The sequence below is a fragment of the Stenella coeruleoalba genome (genome assembly GCF_951394435.1).
Source record: "Stenella coeruleoalba genome assembly, chromosome: 8".
Taxonomy (NCBI): domain Eukaryota; kingdom Metazoa; phylum Chordata; class Mammalia; order Artiodactyla; family Delphinidae; genus Stenella; species Stenella coeruleoalba.
In genome coordinates, this window is record NC_137154.1 from 55,197,123 (window position 1) to 55,219,841 (window position 22,719).

Here is a 22,719-nt window from a genome sequence, read left to right on the forward strand (position 1 = left end):
GGAGCAACTAAGCCCATGTGCCACAACTGTTTAGTCTGTGCTCTAGAGCCCAAGAGCCACAACTACTGAGCCCACTCTCCTAGAGCCTGTGCTCCACAATAAAAGAAGCCACTGCAATGAAAAGCCCACGCACCGCATCTAAGAGTAGCCCCTGCTCGCCACAACTAGAGAAAGCCTGCGTGCAGCAACGAAGACCCAACGCAGCCAAAAATAAATAAATAAATTTATTTTTAAAAATACGTGAAAAAAATTATAAAGATTTATAATTCAGGAAAAATCTTAAGAGAAGTGCTAAGCAACTGAGAGAATGATAAAGACCTTCAAAATCAAAGCACCTAACCTGTTTTCTAAAGTATGTAGCAGAAATCTATAACAAGTGCTAATATGTAAACATCAAATTGCTATCCCTTTCACAATATCTAAAAAAGGGGGGTGGGAAACCAAAGCCCAACTCTCATTTATTAATATTTTGAAAAACTTCAGTGACTTCCCTGGTGGTCCAGTGGTTAAGAATCCGCCTTCCAATGCAGGGGACGGGGGTTCGATCCCTGGTCGGGGAACTAAGATCCCACATTCCACAGGGCAACTAAGCCCACACACCGCAACTACTGAGCCCGTGCACTCTGGGGCCTGCAGGTCACAACAAGAGAAAAGCCCGCATGCTGCAACAAAAGATCCCACATGCTGCAACGAAGATCCCATGAGCCGCAACTAAGACCCAATGCAGCCAAATAAATAAATAAATAAATAAATGAAAAACTTCAGAGCTCGCAAATAAAATCCAGACACTTTAAAGAAACAATTGAAGAACCACAAAGAGTTGTACAGCCTGGGAGGCAAATCTGTGTTCGTATCCTGGCACAGACACTTATCACCTGTACAACCTCAGAGAAATTACCTTTTTTCTGAAAACTCCAAGGTTGAAAGAATTGATCCCTAAGATCCCTTCCTGCTGTCTATGATTCACTAGAAGAATTAAATCAAATCAAGGCTAAAAGAATTCTTCATTATTTAGCTCCTGCCTTATCTGTAGCCACTTCCCTTCCCTCCTCTCTCTCTCAACTCTATGTTATATTACAATGAATTCCTCCCAATTCCTTGAATATATCATATCCACTCTTACTTCTGGATCCTTAGACACTGCTCCCTCTGTTTGGTATCCTTCCACCCTACTACTATCAGTGCCATTCCTTCCCAAGAAAATGTTTCATACACCTGAATCTAATATAATATAGTAAGTCAGCTATACTTCATTAAAAAAAAAGAAAGAAAGAAAATGCCTCATTAAGTCCTACTCCTTCAAGTATCCACTACAGCATTCCTTCTTTCTTCCCTATCTCCTCAACCTTACCCCAGGCAATTCAGGTTAGATACTCTGCATTCCCAGAGCAACCTATCCTTCCCTGATCATAGCAATACTAAGCTTTATTCTAATTTCCTGTTTAATAGTCAGTCTCCTCCACCACGAAGGAGTTGTATGATGAGAAGGCAGAATTGTGCTGCCTCTACAAAATTTTATCATCAATGCCTGGTTTAAAAAAAAAAAAAAAGTGGTGCTCAGTAGGTATTGATGAAGAAATGCATAACAAACTCACCTCTAACACAGCCAGGACAGTGTCAAGCTGATCCTCTCGAAGGGTGATATTGTTAGAGATTTTTCTCATGGTATGTATGGACTGTAGACGTACTTCCTCAATTTCATCATTAAACATGTCAACCAGGAAATCAAGGCACTTCTCAGCAAAAGAGGGTGAAGACTGGGCCAGCATGCAGAGCGCCTCTACAGCAGCAATGCGGACCTCTAGAGAAAAAGGGCCAAACAAAACTGCACGTCAAGTTAAGATCCATGGGAAAAATGTAAGAAGGATTCCTTCTCATTCAGGTTTGTGTTTCCCTCTCTACTCCTGTTACTTTACAAACTCTCTCTGGGAGATCTCCTCCATGCCTGCAGATTCTGCTACCACCTTCACACAGACCTATGAACAAGGATGTTGGTACCACAGGGACTAAGGTTTAGATCCTGACTCCTTGAAAACTCAGCTGTCTTATTATCTCAGTAGTCCAACCACAGTAAAGTACTTTTTAAAAAAGCACTTTTAAAATAATATTATTAAGATTAAAACAGGGTCGATATCATTATTCTCATTCTACAGATAAGAATCAGCAAAGTGGATAAACTTGCCTCAAGTGAATGAGAGCAGAGATAAGACTAGGACCCAGGTCTGCTAATTCTAGACCAGCATCATATAGTGGTTAAGGGTACATGTTCTGGAATGATAGAGGCCTCACAGTGAATTGTGAAAAGTAATCCATCCACTAACTTGGACGGTGATCTTGAATAAGTAAATTAACTTCGTAGTATCAATTTTCTCACCTGTTAAATGGAGATAATACCCATTTCCTTACAGAGTAGTTAGGAGGAGTAAACGACATAGTGTGGGTAAAGCACATAGCACACTGCCTGGCATATGTTAAAAGCTCAATAAATATTAGCTACGATTTAGGTACACATCTTGTAAGCACCTTGAAAACAGAGGCATGTCCTCTATCTCTTTACATGCTCAGAACATGTAACAGTAAAGCCACTGAATCCAGGAAGCCCTTCATTCTTTCACTAACACTGTCGCCTGAACGTGTACTATATGCCAGGCCCTGTGCTGACTGTTGGGATACAGAGATGAGAAAGCTATAGACCATGGTCGCAAGACTTCCATACAAGCTTGTTTTGTTCCAGTGGTTCCCACAATAAAATGTACAGTTTCAAAAAAGAAAAGAAAAACACTCAAATTGTGGTTAAAACTCTCCAATATACTTTGGTTTTTGTATAAGAAAGGTTTTATAGACACCTTAAAAGCAGAGTTACTACATAAAAGGGAGATGACTCAGATTTTTCTTGGTACTTATAAATTCCTCTTTTTCATCAGAAGGGAAGGATTTGCTCTACATCACATCTATGTAATTTAAACAGGAAATTGCTAATAATTACAAAGCAAGCCAGAGATGGACCCAAATGTTTTAACTGCTAACCCTGCTTCTTAGGGCTTTATCCATTACATTGCATTGACTCATGTGTAACTCTTGCAAGTGTATCAAGGGAATCACAGAGAAACTTCAGATCAACATGAGATAATCAGTATGACCTGACCTGATGCAATTCCAAGCAGAAGCAAAGAAGCTTGGTTTTTTACTTTGCATGCTACAGGTAGCTACAGGTAGCTAAATTAGCTAAATTAATTTAGCTACAGGTAGCTAAATTAACAATTTCTACTGGACTTTTTGGAATGTTGAAAATATATAATAGTCTCCTTAAGGGTCCAGGGCAGAGAAAAGGAATTAGCTTGCTCGAGAATAAAAAAAAGACTGATCCTCTGGTGTCTTAACATATGTAATCAGATCCTAGTTTTGCTACTTACTAGCTTTATGCTTAGTACTGAAGGTACAAAGATGAACAAGAACAAGACTGTGTCCCAGCCACTATAGACTAGAATAGTTAATTGCATTACAGAGTGATGAATGATACAATGGAAGAGCACACGTAGTATGAAGAAAATGCAGAAGAGGCACATAGCCTACTCAACAGGATCAGAGGCAGCTTTTCAGAAAGCGACCCCTAAAATAATACTTAAAGGAGTTGCTAGGCCAGAGGAAAGGAAAAAGGCCTTTCTATGCAGAGGAACCACATGTAAAGGCCCAGAAAGGAGGGAGAACATGGAACAACTAGAGGACTAGAAGTATGTGTGATACTACACTACAGTCTATAGCCAATGAAATAAGGCTCCATTTCACTCCCAGCAAATGTGTCCCTAAAATCCTGATTTACCCAGAATTTTATAGGTATGATTAGAGAGCTGCCATACCTGATGCTGGTTATGATCTAATCACTTTCCAAAGTTAAGTTCCTTTAAGTAAACCTTAGTGACAAACTAAAAACTGTAGAAATCAACCACATAAACATTAACAGTGATTAAATTCAATTGCAGAAACTAAACAAAGCAAAAATGCTAGGAGAAACAAAATAAAATAGGTTCTAGTTACCTGTCTTAGGATAAAATGGGTTTTAATAACTGGAATTCCTTATTATCTAACACTATTTAAATTTTTAATTCATATATCAAGTTCATGGAGAACATAAGCAGAGGTAGCTTTAATTAATTTCCATATATACAGAAAATCTTACAGCAAATTGAATAGGGTAACCCAATTCTAATATCTACTAATAGAAAAATTGTCTTTCAAAAGTAATTTTCTTGCCCTTCTAAGAAGTTCTATTCTGAGGTATCATTTTTATAGGCATTTTAAAGACCTGAGCTCTAATCCTCTGACACAAATTTACTATAAAATTTGGACAATCAATATTATCTCCCCACATCTGTTAGCCTCACTGAAAATAGGCTGGAGTCAATCAGCTCAAGGCACTGACAGTCTGTGATCTATGTGAAATGGAGAGCATCATATTGAAGAAATCGTAAGAGCTTTGCAAGCACTTCTATTACTGGCTAAAATGGAGTAACAAGGGCTAGATTTATCTTTCTATCTGAAACAACTAAAAAACAGAGACAAAATGTATGAAAGAAAAGTATTCAACACACTATACAACAGGCAATAAGAGGTAGTGATCCCTGAGAGACAGGAAATAAATGAGGTGAGCTTTATGATTATACCAGTTTACTGTCTGTAGAGTTTCCAGGTTGTAGGTCGCCCTGAGTTGAGAAGACAGAGCTGGGAGTCTGGAAAGGCCAATGTGACTAGAGTTCATAGGGCAAAGTACCAGAAAGGAAAGACATGCACAGAGAGAGCAAGCCTAGGAGGTCTGCAGAGGGTCCTCCTCAAGTCTTCAGGCAAGTTCTGTTCTGTGAAGAAACTATCCAAGGCCTGAGAAAGAACCACTCAAGAGGGTTCGAGGGAACAATCTCCAAAGCTCACACATGGTCAACAATAGTTTTTTCAGAAGAGTTTGTTTCACTAGTGATGAAAAATAACCCCTAGACTAAATGCTACTTAGGTCCACCTAACAAAGCTTAAAAACATGACCTGAACTAACTGCATTCTAGAACAAAGCTCAAGAATACTCATAGGAATATAACAATGTTCAGCACCCAATAAAGTAAAATTCAGAGTGTCTGACATCCAATCCCAAATTACCAGGCATGCATAGAAGCGGGAAAATATAATCCATAATGAGGAGAAAAATCAATCAATCAAAACCAACCCAGAAATCACACAAATAACAGAGCTAGGAGACAAGGACATCAGGATAGTTACTGTAAATACATTCTCTGTTGACAAAGCTAAAGAAAAGATAAAGCGTATTAAGTAGCGATACAGAAGATACTAAACAAATGCAAATTCTCATCAAACTTCTAGGGCTGAAAACTACAATGTCTGAGATGAAAAATATACTGGATGGAATTAACAGCAGATTAGACACTGCAGAAGAAAAGATTAGTGAACTCCAAGACAAAGCAATAAACATTATCCAAAATGAAACAAATAGGAAAAAAAGATTACATGGAAAAAAAAGAATAGAGCATCTGTGAGCTGCAGGACAACCTCAGTAGCCTAATATATATGTAATTGGGAGTCCCTAAAGGAGCATGGGGCCAGAAAAATATTTAAAGAAATAACAGTCAAAGATTTTCCAAATGAAAACCACAAACCCATAGATCCAAGAAGCTCAACAAACTCCAAGTATAAGAAACATGAAGAAAATTATACCAAGGCATATTATAATTAGATTGTTTAAAACCAGTGATAAAGAGAAAAGCTTAAAAGCAGCTAGAGAAAAAAAGATACATTATGTACGGAAGAACAAAGATTTAAAATGACAGTAGAGTTCTCAACAGAAAAATGCAAACTGAAAAACTGTGGAACAAGATGTTTAAAGGACAAAAAAATAAACAAATAAACCACTATTAATCTAGAATTTGATTCCCAGTGAAACTATCTTTCAAAAATGAAGGCAAAATAAAGGCTTGATTAGTCATTAGTTAGTCAGACTAACCTGGGTTTAAATCTTGCTTCTGTCTCTTACTAGCTGAGTGACTAATAAGAAAGTACAATTGTTATCAGTATAAATATCAATTTTTACTACCATTTATTAAGTGCTTACTATAACTGGGTTATGTATCATGTCATGTATATGTAATGTCACTTCATTATCACAATTCAGAAACACTTGCTATTAACCTTGCTTTACAAAAATGCTAGAATTTGAACCTAAATTGACTGAACCCAAAGTCCATGCTCTTAACCACTGATCCATACCACGCGAACCTCAACCTCTTCTGTTTATAAAATTAAAATAATAGTAGATAGTTCACTGAGTGACTATAAAGATTAAGTGAGACAACCTGTATATATCACTCAGTACAATGCCAGATATAGCAGCCACTCAGTAAATGGGCACTGTTATTTTTATGAAGTCATTCTTACCATACATTTCATCTTCCAATCCATGAACAAAGGCTCCACAAGCTCCTGACTCGATCAAGTTCACAGCCCCTGTATCTACTTCTTCCTTGGGAGCATCATCTCCCCACTTCCTGCCGCTGGAAAACTCTCCTGAAGTGTAAAGTTCCTTGGCACGTTCATGTGCAGTGCGTTTCCTCTATAGAAGACAACAATTACCACTTGATAGAGATTCATGAGAACTAAGTTGCACCCCAAGAACATGAGAAAGTAGGAAATAAGGTTGCTCTCTGAGAGTTACATTTAAAAAAAAAATACTCAATAGATCAGAGCAGAGAAATGCAAATTCAACTTGAAGTTAAGACCAAGGTTCTCAGGTCATCAATAGCTGATAGTAACCTTATTAAAGATAGTAACTTCATTAAAGATAGCACAAGAATGTTGACTGGACAGGTGGTTATGTTTGCCATGGCAACACAGGAAAGGGAGAACCAGAGAGGTAAATAATGGCAGTGTCCTTCCAAGCACCATCCTGGGTAGACAATACACTGGTCCTAGAAAATAATTTTTTTCATCCCATAGAAGTAAGCCTCTATTTGACAACACTATGCTCACCAAGCAAGTGTCTAGTAAATTTACTTTCTTCACAGATTGCCTAAGGGGGAATATACTAGTCAGCTAAAGTAAATATTGAGTCTACTTGACAGTTACAGTTACCTTCATAAATGAATAAACTGGCATAGATATCAGCCTCTGTGAACCTTCCTGGTGTGAGCCCACATCCTCATGGCTGATCATCTCAAAGGCACTGATGAAATATAGCACCTAAGCCTACAAGGATGTGGGTCAGACGCAGAAGTAAAGTTTGTACCTTGCAAAGTGTCTTAGAAACCTTTGCATTACCCATCCCTCACCATTCACCATGAGCGTGTCCTTCTTTGCACTTCCACCCCAGTATACACAAAGAACACTTAAGCAATCACTGACCTCAAATGAAGGGAATGTCCTTCAAGAAAGCCATGTGGCAATGTTTCATGAAGCACAGATATTAACTCCCCAACCATTCCCAAGAATTCATCTTATGGAATAAATCAAAACAAGAAAAGATCTAATATCCATGAAGGTGATTCTCTATATGTGATTTATAATGGTGGAAAAATTAAGGAGAAACTGTAAATGTATAATAAAGGGCTAAAAAAATGATGGCACATCTACTTAACAGAATATTATGCTATCAGTAAAAATGGTAAGTATGAAGTTAATATGAAAAAAAAAAGCATATGAGGTAGTGGTAAATATAAAAAGTAGACTACAGGGGCTTCCCTGGTGGCGCAGTGGTTGGGAGTCCGCCTGCCGATGCAGGGGACACGGGTTCGTGCCCTGGTCTGGGAGGATCCCACATGCCGCGGAGCGGCTGGGCCCGTGAGCCATGGCCACTGAGCCTGCGTCCGGAGCCTGTGCTCCGCAGCTGGAGAGGCCACAACAGTGAGAGGCCCGCGTACCGCAAAAAAAATAAAATAAAAATAAAAAATAAAGATACTGACAATGAATGCTCCTATCATATTCTCAGACTCATATTTGTTCTTGACAACTATGTCAGACAACTATCACAGTCAAAGCTTAAGGGCATTCTGTTACTGTTCAGAGAAAGGATTTACTCACTCTTCCATGAGAACTGCTGTTGAAAGGAGTCACAAAGACAAAGACAAAGTCACAACTACAAAGACCAGACCTTTGTAGTTTCTAACAAATAGAAAGTTAATCTTGCCTCATGTAATTGTACAAGTACTTTTACAATTGTAAAAGTAACTTGTAATTTGGTTCAATTTACTAAGATTTTAAATTAAAATGTAATCTAGTCATCCTAATTAACAAATTTATGGGCTGTAAAATTAAATCAACACAACTTGGCATATAGCTACACTGATTTTGGTTTCAGAAACCCAGTTTAAACAACAAAGAATTCAAGTTACCCTCAGATCTGACATCAGCTTCTTGTCAAGCGTCTGTTCCAAGAAATGAGAACTGACTTGCTCCATAGAGCCCTAAAAAAAGGAAGAATCCAGAGCAATTAAACAACTTTTAAGATCTGAACAATATCTTCAAATTCAAAGTTTGCCACCAACTTAAATGCATAAAGATAACATTATTCTTTTTTTTAATTTTAATTTTTTTTTATACGGCAGATTCTTATTAGTCATCAGTTTTATACACATCAGTGAATACATGTCAATCCCAATCGCCCAATTCATCACACCCCCACCACCCCCACCTTCCCCCCTTGGTGTCCATACATTTGTTCTCTACATCTGTGTCTCAATTTCTGCCCTGCAAACCGGTTCATCTGCACCATTTTTCTAGGTTCCACATATGTGCATTAATATACGATATTTGGATAACATTATTCTTGATAGTAAAGATCCCTATGGGTTTTGAATCATCAGGAAAATAATAAAATCACTAGCAGCAGCAGCTAGCACCTATACAGAGCTACTAGGTGTTATGCACTGCTCTAAGTGCTTTATACATATATTAATTCATTTAATACTCACTACAACCCTATGAAGTAAATACTAATATGAGTCACGTTTTATATAAGGGGGAAAGAAGGCACAAAAAGATGAAGTAATTCATTCAAGGTCACAAACAGTGTAAATTACAGAGCTGGGCTATAAACCCAGGCTCCAGAATCCTTTGCCTTAACTACTATTCTCCACTGCCTCTCCATTCCTTTTCATTCCATCCTTTCCATTCATTTGTCCATTCATTCATTAAACAAATATATACTTAGCAACCATTCCATTATATGCCTAGAGTTACCAGGAACAGGTACACAAAAATAAAAAGACATCAACTCTACACTCAACAATCACACACTAGTGAGGGAAATTGACAAGTAAAGAGATTACTGCATTATGGTATGAAATTTTATAATATACATTTATAAAGGGTGCTATGGGAACTTAAAGAAAAGCAGTATGGGGTGGAGGCAGAGAGAGGTATATCTGGGGAACTGGAAATCACAATTAAATGCATAAAGAAAACGTCACGTGGGAAACATCAAGTGGTTCTATGAATAGAACATAGGACGGGGGTACCAAAAATGAGGCAAGACATGTTGGTAGAAAGCAGGTCATAAAGGTCTTTGTTTGCTATGGTAAGGAGTTTGCCTTATGAATAATAACTCTATAGATAATTTCTATTAAATATTTAATGAGCTCAGTAATGTACAAAGACTTGCATTTTAAAAATGTATCCCTCCCAATAATCCCATGAAGAATGAGCATTATCCTCACTTTTTATTTATTTTTTACGAGAAATTGAGGCTGAGAGATTCAGTAACTTGCTCATTTCAAATAAGAGAGAAACATAATCAGATTTATACTCATAAACATCATCTTGGCAGCAATGTGGCTAATGGACCAGAAGGAACCCAAAAAAAGCAGAGACACAATTTAGGAGGCTATTTAAAGCAGGTCCTAGACATTCTTAAGGAACGTATTGGAAATCTTCTCTAATTCCCAAGTTAATAAATATGGAAATGTTTATACAGGCTCAGACTTTTTCTCCAATCACATTTTCCATATCAAGTTACATGTTCTTTGGGAGTACTCTTACCCAAGTTAACACCTTTCCTACAATTCTAGAAGGGCAATTGTACTGTTCACCTTAAGTAGTTTCAAAACCACTTTTTCTTATCTCTACATGGTATATAGTTTGTTACATAGGTCTGAGCCAATACCAAATCTAACATTCATTTTTTTAATGCAAAACATCAATTTTATGAATAAAAACTATACATTTTTAAGAACTCCTCACTTTCTCTTTACTCTTACCACCAACATTAACAGTTGTCTTTTTTTTGGCCGCACCATGAGCCACGTGGGTCTTAGTTCCCCAACCAGGGACTGAACCCGTGTCCCCTGTATTAGAAGCGCAGTATCTTAACCACTGGACTGCCAGGGAAGTCCCCAACAGTTGGCTTTTTAACAGGCACTTTGTTTTTCTACAAAGAATGAAAGTTTTAATGACTTCACAGTAAGTTACTGGAACCCACAGTCTCAACGTCCTCCTCCAAAGCCTTCAACTGAGCTCTCTCCCAACACAGTAGCAAAGAGGGGGTACTATTCAAATTCTAGCCTCAAAAAATTGCACATCATTATTTGTAACAAGTTTCCAGTGTTATGTAAGAATAGCTGAAGCTTTCCATTTTAAATCCACAAATAGCAAGAACCTTACAGCATAATCCACTTGAAAAATAGTAAAACCTGAACTGTTACAAGCGCAGTGGAAATAGAGAAGGGATAGATAGATTCAAGGTATGTCGAGAAGGTAGTACTGATAAGAGTTGATGACTCAGTGGATACGAGACACAGAGAAAGAATTCTCAAATGCCTCTGGGTAAATGATGGCACCATTTACGAAAGCACAGAAGGAGGAAATCTGGACCGAAAAGATAATGAGTTCATCATAAAGTGCATCTCACCAATCAGAAAAACATCTACATTCCTGTATACTTTGACCAAGACACATATATTCAGGTAAAAGCTCTCCAACTGTACTACTACCCCTACTTAACAATCTATAACACTAAGAAAACTGATATTTAACAAACAAGTGCGTCAAACCTGCTCTCAGAACAAAAACTGCCCAACTAGTATAATAACATAAGTCTATGCACTGTTTGCCTATTTCAATTTTAAGCTCCTAGCCTCTATTCATTAGGTGATGAAAAAGAGAAGCAGACCAAAAAAAAAAAAGATGGACTACTACGTGAGACATAAAACTGCCACTGACTAGGACAGCTACATTTGCCCTGGGAAAGACTAGCCCTGGGCAGAGTTACAAACATAAAAACGTACAGTCTACAATCTAACTGTCTGAAAATGTTATAATTTTTAAGGTCAAAGACTTCCGGAGCCTTACTAATAAGGTTTAAATTATTTAACATCTTAAAAAGAAATCATTAAACTAAGGACCCTATTCTAGATAGGATGCCAATTACCATAATTAATTTCAAAGTAGTGATTGTATTCTACATAGTCCCATGGAGCTATATTCTTGAAAATCAAGTTTCTTTGCTCCATCAGGGAAGTTACAGATAACTGAAAACCAAACCTTTACAAGGTTTTGAATTTTCTGATACATTCCATATCTGAAATTTTTCATCCTGCTATAAGCCAAGGAGAATGGACTCTATTCTTTCTGTACAAGATGGCCTTAAGTCTAAAGCCTTATCATTTCAGCTAAGTTCTTGAAAACCTGGCTTCTACGTTCCTCCCAAGCTTAATCTTGTCACACATCATCAAATCAAACATTATCCCCCACACCAAGAAGTACTAAACTGCTTGTAGTTTAACATGATATTGTAGTTTAGTATGATATTAGCATGCATGATAGTGTACTCATGTATCTCTGCTCATATTTTCTCTTTCTCTACTTCTTTACCTAGCTAACCCATACTCATCATTCAAAGTCAACTGAGAAACACCTCGTCCAAGAAGCCTTCTGTGCATGTGTTAGGTGCTCTTTCCTAGGAGTACCGGTATTGTAATTGACTGATTGCCTATGTCAACCTACCTAACTATCCACTTTTTTTTTTCGTGGTACACGGGCCTCTCACTGTTGTGGCCTCTCCCGTTTCGGAGCACAGGCTCCGGACGCACAGGCTCAGCGGCCATGGCTCACGGGCCCAGCTGCTCCGCGGCATGTGGGATCCTCCCAGACCGGGGCACGAACCTGTGTCCCCTGCATCGGAAGGCAGACTCTCAACCACTACACCACAAGGGAAGCCCAAAGAATAGTTTTTCTGTTTTTTGGGTTTTTTTGTTTTTGCAGTACGTGGGCCTCTCACTGTTGTGGCCTCTCCCGTTGCAGAGCACAGGCTCCGGACGTGCAGACTCAGCGGCCATGGCTCACGGGCCCAGCCGCTCCACGGCATGTGGGATCTTCCCGGACCGGGGCACGAACCCACGTCCCCTGCATCAGCAGGCGGACTCTCAACCACTGCGCCACCAGGGAAGCCCTATCCACTCTTTTGCAGGCACAGATTATGCTCAGAGTTTGCTGAATTGATGAATATGTCGTCTAAAGACCATATATGGTTTACCTGATCACAGATTTGTCTACTCAAGAATTGGAGCAGGGGAGTTTACCTCTTAGCTTGCACAGAGGAACTAGTAAACCAGCAGAGCCTCAGCTGCATAACTGCAGCTCCCAATATATAACTGGACCCGCACTAGGAAGGAATTCTACATGGGCTTTAGAGCATGAAGTATCATTTACTATCTATGTGGCCTTGGACAAATTATACTTTTCTAAACCTTAGTTTTATTATTTATAAAATAAATAATATAATATCTACCTCAAGGAGTTTAAAATAATTATAAACAAAAAGTGAGTATGTATATAAGTGTATGTACAGGCATATATTTACATGTGCCTGTATATGAGGAAATGGGTGTATGTGCATGTGTATGCATGTATGACTAAAAGTGCCTAGCTTAGTGGGCTAGGAACTCTATAAATAGTAACAATTATTATTATTAGCAAGAATAGATTATTACTTTTGAAGTATAATCATACTTGTATAACTTAGAGTTGTTTGGATTTGAAATCACTTAAATAACATAAAGCACTTGAGTCAAATTATAGGCATCTAAGTGAAAATCTTTTCAATTCACCACTGTGATTCATTATTCATACAGCTTTACATAAATGAATTTTAGATTCTATGGGGTACAAAACTAAAAAATTTGGGGCTTCCCTGGTGGTGCAGTGGTTGAGAGTCCGCCTGCCGATGCAGGGGACACGGGTTCGTGCTCCGGTCTGGGACGATCCCACATGCCGCGGCCCATGAGCCATGGCCGCTGAGCCTGCGCGTCTGGAGCCTGTGCTCCGCGACGGGAGAGGCCACAACAGTGAGAGGCCCACGTACTGCAAAAAAAAAAAAAAAAAAAAAAAAAAATTTGAATGACTCTGCTTTAAGGATTACTTTTCTAACTGCCTACTCAGATGATAACATATCACTGAATTATTCCTCTAAAACATCCCCTCACACACACACAGCACACTGTAGATGCTCAGTACACGCTGAATGAAGGAATCTGATGAATGACTGGATTGTTCTGAATTTTAAAATATCCACAAATCAAAACAAGGCTTTAAAATGTGAATTCAAAAATAAAATCACTAACAGCTGGCTTGTTTAACTCTGTATTTTATTATGGACAAGAAATATAATCTGTAAGCAGGAAATACTGAAATCATCCAAGTTCCTTATTTTTCCATGAAAGTGCTTCACATAGGTTTCAGCAGTTACCCCCAAAATACTGGTCAAAGGACTAGGGGTATCACAGGATCTGTGTCCAGTACAATCAGGTCCAAACTTTTTAGCCAACAATCTTACTAAGACTGGCATAGTTGGGGGCCCTCAAAAGAGAAGTTATCAAAAAGAATTTCAGATATCCTTGCTGTGACATTAATACAAATTTTTATAGATAGTTACATATATATTTATATATTATAACAACCCCACCACCTTGCATAGTGTAGTACTTCACAATTTATACACATATTCACAGACAGGATCTCATTTGAGTGTCATGACAACCCTGTGATGTAAACATGAGAGATATTACAAGCCACTTAACAGATGAGGAAACGAGACTAAGATAAAGTGACATGTCCAAGACAACACAGGTATAAAATAAGGCTGAGCATTACGCCAACACTCCTTCTTCTATAAGACAGTTCTATCTCTGAAAAGTTCAAATTTTTCTTATAGGGGGCTTCCCTGGTGGCGCAGTGGTTGAGAGTCCGCCTGCCAACGCAGGGGACACGGGTTCGTGCCCCGGTCCGGGAAGATCCCACATGCCGCGGAGCGGCTGGGCCCGTGAGCCATGGCCGCTGAGCCTGTGCGTCTGGAGCCTGTGCTCCGCAACGGGAGAGGCCACAGCAGTGAGAGGCCCACATACAGGAAAAAAAAAAAAAAAATGTTCTTACAAATATACTAGAGTCCCCAAAGGCAAAACAGTAGCAAAGAATGAGGCTAAAAGTCAGATTAGCATCTGAATCTCATTCTACAACTTCCTATCTGTATAAATTGAATAATTTACTTAAATTCTCAGAGCCTCAGCTTTCTCACCTGGGAAGTGGGAATAATAGCACCTACCTTGCTGGGTTACTGTAAGAATAAATGGGATAATAAAGCAATTATACTCCAATAAAAAAAAGAATAAATGAGATAATTAAGTGGCCTCATAGCAAAGTATCTAGGCCATACCAGGTGCTTAGTAACGGTAACAATTATTTTTATTATTATGTTTCTTTTTCTCTAGACTTTGGTTGTCTAATATGCTAACAAGATTAAATAGGATTATCTTTAAAATTCTTTCTAGTTCTTAAAGACTACTTCTCTATGGGAAAGTGAACAATTTCTTTCTATTTTAAGAAATACTAAGGTTTATAAAAGCGCATTACACCTGTCTCTATCTAGTTTCTCAAAATGTTTTACAAGTGTAACAGGTAATATGCTCATTAAAGAAGATGTAACTTACCAATAGCTTTGAAGCTTGAACTCGAACCACCCAGGAGCTATCACTGACCATGTGACAAATTTTTCCAAACGCATCATCAACTAAGCGAATTTCTTCGTTAGAAGAAGGGATTGGGACGATGCTAAATTAAAAGAAAAGAAACCACAAGTGACAAAACATGAGCCTAAAATTGCAGGTTCAATAAACTGAGAATGACCAATGAAAATCAGCACAAATAGAAATGATAAATGAAAAATTCATCCTATAATGATGAAATACATTTCAGAGTAAGCAAATCAGTCTGGGATTTGTTTATTTTTAGTTGCAATGCAAATTTGTGTCTTGAGTAAAAAGTATTTAACACTGAAGATTCAAAGATTTATGAGATACCAAAAACAGCTACCACAGAGTTATCTTTTTCTCTCTTATAAATTGCATTGCTGTCAATATAGCAAGTCTCAGAATAAACCAATATAAAACATACTTGCGAATCTGGTCCTAAATGAAAAGACAATTTCCAGCTAGTCTTTTTTTTTGCAGGGGGTGGGGGGTGGTGTCTATGGGGGGTGGTGTCTATAGCTTTATTAACTCATTCTTGTTTTTCAATTTCAGTAGGTAGTTTAATGAAGAGGAAAAAACACTTCTTTTTCCTATAAAAGGAGTTCTATAAAACAGAACAAATAATACCTGTCTCTCCACCTCAAAGAATCACTGTGAGATAAATTATTTAATTACTGTGAAAAAAAATTTTTTATTTTTGGCCGCACCACACAGCTCGTGCAATCATAGTTCCCCGACCAGGGATTGAACCCAGGCCCTCAGCAGAGAAAGCACCAAGTCCTAACCACTGGACCACCAGGGAATTCCCTATGAAAATATTTTAACCAGGAAAACACTACATAAGGGATCATTATTCTCAAATTCACCTGGTATCTTTAGCTGGCATTTGTATTTACTAAAATGTGCCCCAAACCATTTCAAAGACTTTTTTTAAGGGTTGGGCAGAGGTGGAGTGGATAGCATTTGAGAAAGACCATCCAATCTCTTCATCTATAGTTGAGGAGGTTGGGACCCAGAGAGGCGAAGTGGCTTTCCCAGCATACACAGAAAGTTCAAGGCAGAGCTGAAAAACAAGGACCAAGCATCCTGATTTTCAGGGTCCATGCTTTTCCCCTATTCCATACTGCCTTCCAAAAATCTAACCAACATTCCTTTTCTGGAGGTGGGCTTTCTGCATGGTGGGAGGAGAGAAAAATGGCTTAGCAATGAACAAAAGCTGGCTTACACCCACACTGACCTTTCAGGATAGAGCTGACTGACAACCCAGATAAGCTGGACTGCAGCACTGCGCACTTGTTCATAGTCATCAGAGAGCAATTTACAAGCCTGCAAACAAGGATTCCAAAAGTCTGTTAGTTCTGTGTCCTCCCAGGTGATGTTCAAACTATTTTCAAAATGAAGATACGGTGGTTGGATAAGGATACCAATCAAAACACATATGGGTGATTTTAACTTCTTGAACCTTTGCCCAACAAAGAATTCTTGGCCTCTGCCAGCTGCTCTGCCTGTGTTCTGTGTACCCTCCCACCCCATGTCTGAAAGGAGAACCACAGATTGATAGATAGCACAAAAGCCATCTAGAATAGCATCAATCATAGCAAAGCTTGCTGGGAGCCCACAGTGCTACCCTGACAGGCTCAAACACCAAAGATGAGTTTTTTCCCTATCTGTAAAACTAGAGCACAAATTTCTGACTGACAGTCCATCTGAAAATTCAAGCACTCTAAATAAATGTACAATTTTAACGTTAAGCTGCCAAAAAGAGGCCAAATTTTCCTTTTTTACTTTAGTCTGAAATGGAATATCCCTACTCCACCCACAGTCATAGCTACACCCTAGACTTCAACAACACCCAGAAAACGGTTTTTGAAATTTTAAAATCTTATATTCCATGCTTTGACCATATATGCTACTCTACCAGCTCTTCCATCGCCATGACTTAACCCATCACACCTGCTCTTCATCCCACTTAAGTTACCTATCCGTTTAAGCAGGGTCTCTCAACCTTGCTATTATTGACATTTTGGACTAGATAATTCTTCGTTGTGAGGGGCTGTCCTGTGCAATATAAGATATTTAGCAGCATCCCTGGCCTCTACCCACTAGGTAGTTGTAGCACTGCACCCTTTTCCTCTCCCCAGAAACTAAAATAGTCAAAAATACCTCCAGATGTTGCCAAACGTGCCCTGGAGGGCAAAATCACCTTGGTTGAGAACCACTGCTTTAATTCTGTCCTTTCTTTCCAAATAAACCACCTTTTCCTTGCTCTATACCCGTCCTTACTTCAGTCTCTTTTTGTTGTTGTTGTTTAGTTTTTATTTCATAACCATAAACTTAACTTTGCAATTCAGCTAAACTTGGAGGGGAATAAGGAAAATATGGAACCCAAAGAAGTGCAATGAGAGCACAAAGATTACAGTATATTTTAAGCAGATGGGGATGAAGGGGTGCTCTCCTGAGCTACAGAAGGAATGGTCTGATGGTTAAGATAAAACACAAGTCAAATTTATTATTAGATTTGTCCACAGTCAGCAATGGTGATCTTCTTGCTGGTCTTGCCATTCCTGGAACCAAAGCACTCCATGGCTTCCACAATATTCATGCCCTCTTTCACCTTGCCAAAGACCACATGCTTGCCATCCAACCACTCAGTCTTGGCAGTGCAGATGAAAAACTGGGAACCGTTTGTGTTGGGGTCAGCATTTGCCATGGACAAGATGCCAGGACCCGTATGCTTCAGGAGGAAATTCTCATCATCAAATTTCTCCCCATAAATGGACTGGCCACCAGTGCCATTATGGCGTGTGAAGTCACCACCCTGGCACATAAATCCCGGAATTATTCTGTGAAAGCAGGAACATTTATAACCAAAGCCTTTCTCCCCAGTGCTCACAGCATGGAAGTTTTCTGCTGTCTTTGGAACTTTGTCTGCAAACAGCTCGAAGGAGACGCGGCCCAAGGGCTCGCCATCGATGGCAATGTCAAAGAACACGGTAGGGTTGACCATGGTTGGGCAGCGCGGGAGGTTCCGATGTGGCGGCGTCTGCAAAGCCACTTCAGTCTCTTGACAGCATTGTCTGCATCATCATACACAACCCCCTCAGGATTTCTGCTACAGCTGCTCCACAAACCTAAGACTTTCTCTAGTCTTCACAAGGGCAGCAGAGCACTGGCAAAGACCACACTCTCTAGGGGATTGGTGATTCATGATCTCAAACCTTATTAGTCCTACTCTGAAATCTTTTACACTCCTGCTTTCCACTTCCATTTCCCAAGGCAGCTTTTCTTTTTTTCAGAAAGGTGGCTAATGAGCCTTTTTTTTTTTTTTTTTTTTTTGGCTGTGTTGGGTCTTTGTTGCTTCACGCGGGCTTTCTCTAGCTGTGGCGAGCAGGGGCTACTCTTCGTTGCAGTGCACGGGCTTCTCATTGCAGTGGCTTCTCTTGTTGCGGCTCACAACAGTAGTTGTGGCTCAAGGGCTCTAGAGTGCAGGCTCAGTAGTTGTGGCACACAGCCTTAGTTGCTCCACGGCATGTGGGATCTTCCTGGACCAAGGCTCGAACCCGTGTCTCCTGCATTGGCAGGCAGATTCTTATCCACTGCGCCACCAGGGAAGCCCCAAGGCAGCTTTTCTTAACCTTTTCCTCGGGACTTCTATCCTACTACCAGCTATAAGGCGACCTGTTTATCTGAGAAAAATCAAGGTTCTCAGGCACAAACCCACTCAACTACTCCATACCAGTTATAAATTCATTTATTCCTGTATTCTCCCACCCCTTGTTTTCTCAATATCTGAGGGAAAAGGGTCCTTTCTAGTTCCTAATCCTTCTACTTTTGCTATGGATCCCACCACTTCCTCACATGACTATCCCTTACCATCCTCCAAAATAGATCCTCTTTGTGATTCGCTATGATAGCATCCTATTGATTTACCTCACAGCAGTACTCATATGCTATAACTGTGTTTGCTTATTTGTTAATTGCCTGTCTTACCTATGACAATGTGAAGGGCATGGGTCCTATCTATTATAACATGCTTGGCATTATACAGCCAGCATTCGGTACTCACTAACATTTGTTGGATGAATCAGCTCATGAATCTGATTTTCTGCCTCAAGGAACTTACTCCAGCATTTATTCCCCTTTGTCTCTTCTATCATAACACTAGCTCTCCCTTCAACATATAAACATACTTAGCAACTGTCTTGAAAATACAGGAAAAAAAACAACAACAACCCTTAATCCTATGCCCCCTTCTACCAACTTCTACCCCACTTTCCTATCATAGTCGAGTTTCTTTAAAGTATAGTCATAGTCAATAGACTTTAAATGCCTCACCTCAAAAGACCCTGATCTGGCTTCCCCCAGTCCCAGCACTCCACTGAAATTGCTCTCTTTAAACTCACTAGTGACCACTTTGTTGCTAAGTCCCATGACCAGATTTCAGTGCTATCCTAAATGACCTTTCACCAGCATTTGACACTGCTGACTGTGAGAATGCCCTCTTGCCTTTTCTGGAATATATTCTTCCTCCTCCTCCATCAAGCTGCTCCTCAGTTCCATTCTAGGGCTCCTTTCTTAAACGTTGGACCTCACCCCGGCTCCATCCTCATCACTTCCGATCTTCTTACTCTCCCTGGGTATCCCCATGACCCCTAGATATTGATGGCTCCAAATATCCACCTCCAGCTCTGATCTTTCCTGAGTTCCAGACCTGGAATTCTCCTCAAAAGTATCCCATCAACCCTTCAAACTCAAGATAATCAAAATGAACTCATTATAGTAACTAATTCTACCTCATATCTCAAATCCTCCCCCATCATTCCATCCTCACTCCCTTGAGGTCCACAGCATTGCTTGCCTAACCAACTGACACAGTCTTATGTCACTAAACATCTGAATCATCGGACTAACTCTTTTTCCTTTGAGTCCTTACTCTACAAGTTTCCTTTAATTATTTGGTTTCCCACACAGTTTTCCTACAGGTCACACCAACATAACCATTCTGAACTCATTCTACTTCATTTGTAAAAGAACGTACTTGGTTTACACATCAGTCATAGGGGTTTGGCTAGTTATCCTCTTCCTCTAAAAGCTAAAACCACTCTCAGTAGGCTAACAAAAACTGGTCTCTGAGCGTGGATTTAGATTTCTTGTCTCTAGATACATCCAATTATTCTACAAGAATAAATGTAAGGGCTTTTGGTTAGGCACTCGGTCAGCTTCTCCTAATGATACTATAATTCCATTGTGCTTTTCCTTACCAATGCTATAACAATCATGTGATATCTTTTCATACGATCCCATGGTCTTGGTCATCCTCCTCCAGAAATACTCCAGTTACTCAAGTGTGGTGCCCTGAATTGACTTCAGGTTTGAAGTCAATTTCAGTCAACCAACCAGAGATCAACAAGACTACCACTCTCCTTACTCTGAACACTACACTTCTCTTTGTATACTCTGGCATTCATACTGAGCTACCTAAATCCTCCGAAAATGTCCTCCTCACATGCACTAGTGCTATTCATTACATATTCCCCATTCTCTTCTTAGAATGTATGCTTTGGATACAACTGCACATTCATCACAACACTGCCACTGTTAGCCAGCTGAAGCTCTATGTTTTCAAATTCTGACCACCAGCGTGCCACCCTCCCAGTTTCATGATTTCTCCACCTCCCTCCTCTTCTAGACAGCAATCATTTAAGGTACCTGAGTATAAATTGTTTGGTATAATTTCAGTCCTCTTTCATGGAGCTGCAACTAGATAATAAAGATACAGTTTAAGTATTCTGAAAAAAAAATCAATATTTCCAATGTCTCCCCACAATCTCACATATTTTTCCCCATTATATCACATTAACATGGTTCCCTCTGGCCAAAATCAGTGCTATATAAATAAGAAACCTGGACTTTTCAGTAGAAACACTCAAACACTTAATGAATCTAACCCATGGACTGTCCCAAGGGGATATCAGAATAAATATGAAATAATGATAAGGAGCCTGAGGAAGAAATGGTTAGCACCATCTCCCCCTAAAGAGCAACCCTCCCCCATAACTTCCACCTATACTTCTGAAATACAAAGGTATAACCTGTACCTACTGTACTATAATACCAAGTAACATCTCTCCCATGGACCTGGGATACAAGTTGTACCTTCCATGTTTCAGAAAGGCAGGTGAAAGCTACCAAACAAGCCCAAAGATAAGCAACTGTTGTAAAGGAATGTGTGCCTTTGAGTTCTGTGATGCCACCAACATCTTCCTGAAAGTGTGCATAAAGTATACCCTGGGGGGGGATTCACAATGTATCCAAGGTGGCATTAGCTATTAACTTAAAAAAAAAAAAAAGTATCTCCATTTAGTTTCCATGATCACGTTTACCATGGCTTTTATAGCTGCTGTTCTGACACGTGGGTCCTGGTCACTGAAGTAATCCCCTATAATCTTCTGGACGTCTCTGACAGCTAGGCCTTCTGCATCTTTTGTGACACTTTTCTCCAAAGAACCCAGATTACCAAGTAATTGCAGGCACTTATTTCTTACACCATGTGAGGTATCTGTCAAGTGCTACAAAAAGAAAAGAGAGAACAAAAGGACATGATTAAGGTATCTTAAAAATAAACAAAAATACAGAAACAAAAGCACTGAATCAACTTTAGGAATGACTTCAAACACTACATTCTCACTAGTCTGTCTAGTCTCATGGGTTTGTTGTTGTTGTTGTTTTTTGTTTTTTTGGCCATGCTGTGTGGCTTGTGGGATCTTAGTTCCCCAACCAGGGATTGAACCCAGGCGCTGGCAGTGAAAGTGCCTAATCCTAACCACTGGACGGCCAAGGAATTCCCTTCATGTTTTTTGAGTATGTGTCTTCCAAAAAGAATCATGAGTCCTTAGAAAACAAGACTCCCATTTATTCAACATTATACTCCCAACAGCAAGCACCTGGCCTTGTAAAGACTAGGTACTTTAAAAGTGACCCCTTTAATTGCATTTTATTTACTATCAAATCTAAAAACAGAAGAAAAATTCATAAATTTTCAAATTTTTAATATTCATACAGAAATATGCAAAAATATTAAATGTACAGCTCAATGAATTTTCACAAAAAACACACCAATAAGAAGCACCCAGATAAGGAAGTAAAAGATGACCAACTCTCCCAGTAACCACTCTACCACCATCAAAAATAGCCACCATCAGGCTTCATCCTCCCCAGCAGGAAGCTAGGCCCTTCCTCTTGGGAGCTGCTGTAGTATCCTCTCAGGCATCAAATTGTACTGCAATGTCTTGTTTTTACAAGTCCATCTCCTTTAAGACTGTGCTCCTGGGCTTCCCTGGTGGTGCAGTGGTTAAAAATCCACCTGCCAGTGCAGGGGACACAGGTTCAATCCCTAGTCCAGGAAGATACCACATGGTGCAGAGCAACTAAGCCCATGCGCCACAACTACTGAGCCCATGCACCACAACTACTGTAGCCCACATGCCTAGAGCCTGTGCTCCACAACAAGAGAAGCCACCTCAATGAAAAGCCCGCGTTTCTCAACGCGGGATTAAGCTGAGCTTGCCACAACTAGAGAAAGCCCATGTGCCGCAACTAGAGAAAGCCCATGTGCAGCAACGAAGACCCAATGCAGCCAAAAAAAGAAAAAAAAGACTGTGCTCCTTTCAGAACCTTTTATACGTTGAGCACAGAGTACAGAGACTAAATATGG

General features: G+C 39.5%; 2 protein-coding genes across 2 annotated transcripts in view; both read right to left on the reverse strand.

Moving 5' to 3' along the window:
- INTS4 (integrator complex subunit 4) overlaps nucleotides 1-22,719 on the reverse strand; it is a 113,827-nt gene that overhangs the window by 48,099 nt on the left and 43,009 nt on the right. The window contains exons 5-11 of the mRNA XM_079929762.1: nucleotides 21,389-21,574; nucleotides 20,715-20,765; nucleotides 16,243-16,331; nucleotides 14,967-15,087; nucleotides 8,382-8,453; nucleotides 6,433-6,607; nucleotides 1,596-1,801 (exon numbers count right to left, since the gene is read on the reverse strand). Of these exons, the coding sequence (XP_079785888.1) occupies nucleotides 1,596-1,801; nucleotides 6,433-6,607; nucleotides 8,382-8,453; nucleotides 14,967-15,087; nucleotides 16,243-16,331; nucleotides 20,715-20,765; nucleotides 21,389-21,574 (900 nt within the window). The remainder of the gene's footprint in view (nucleotides 1-1,595; nucleotides 1,802-6,432; nucleotides 6,608-8,381; nucleotides 8,454-14,966; nucleotides 15,088-16,242; nucleotides 16,332-20,714; nucleotides 20,766-21,388; nucleotides 21,575-22,719) is intronic.
- On the reverse strand, nucleotides 17,042-18,068 carry LOC307190669 (peptidyl-prolyl cis-trans isomerase A-like). Its single transcript, XM_079929984.1, has one exon. The coding sequence runs from the start codon at nucleotides 18,010-18,012 to the stop codon at nucleotides 17,518-17,520; it is 495 nt and encodes a 164-aa protein (XP_079786110.1). The 5' UTR covers nucleotides 18,013-18,068; the 3' UTR covers nucleotides 17,042-17,517.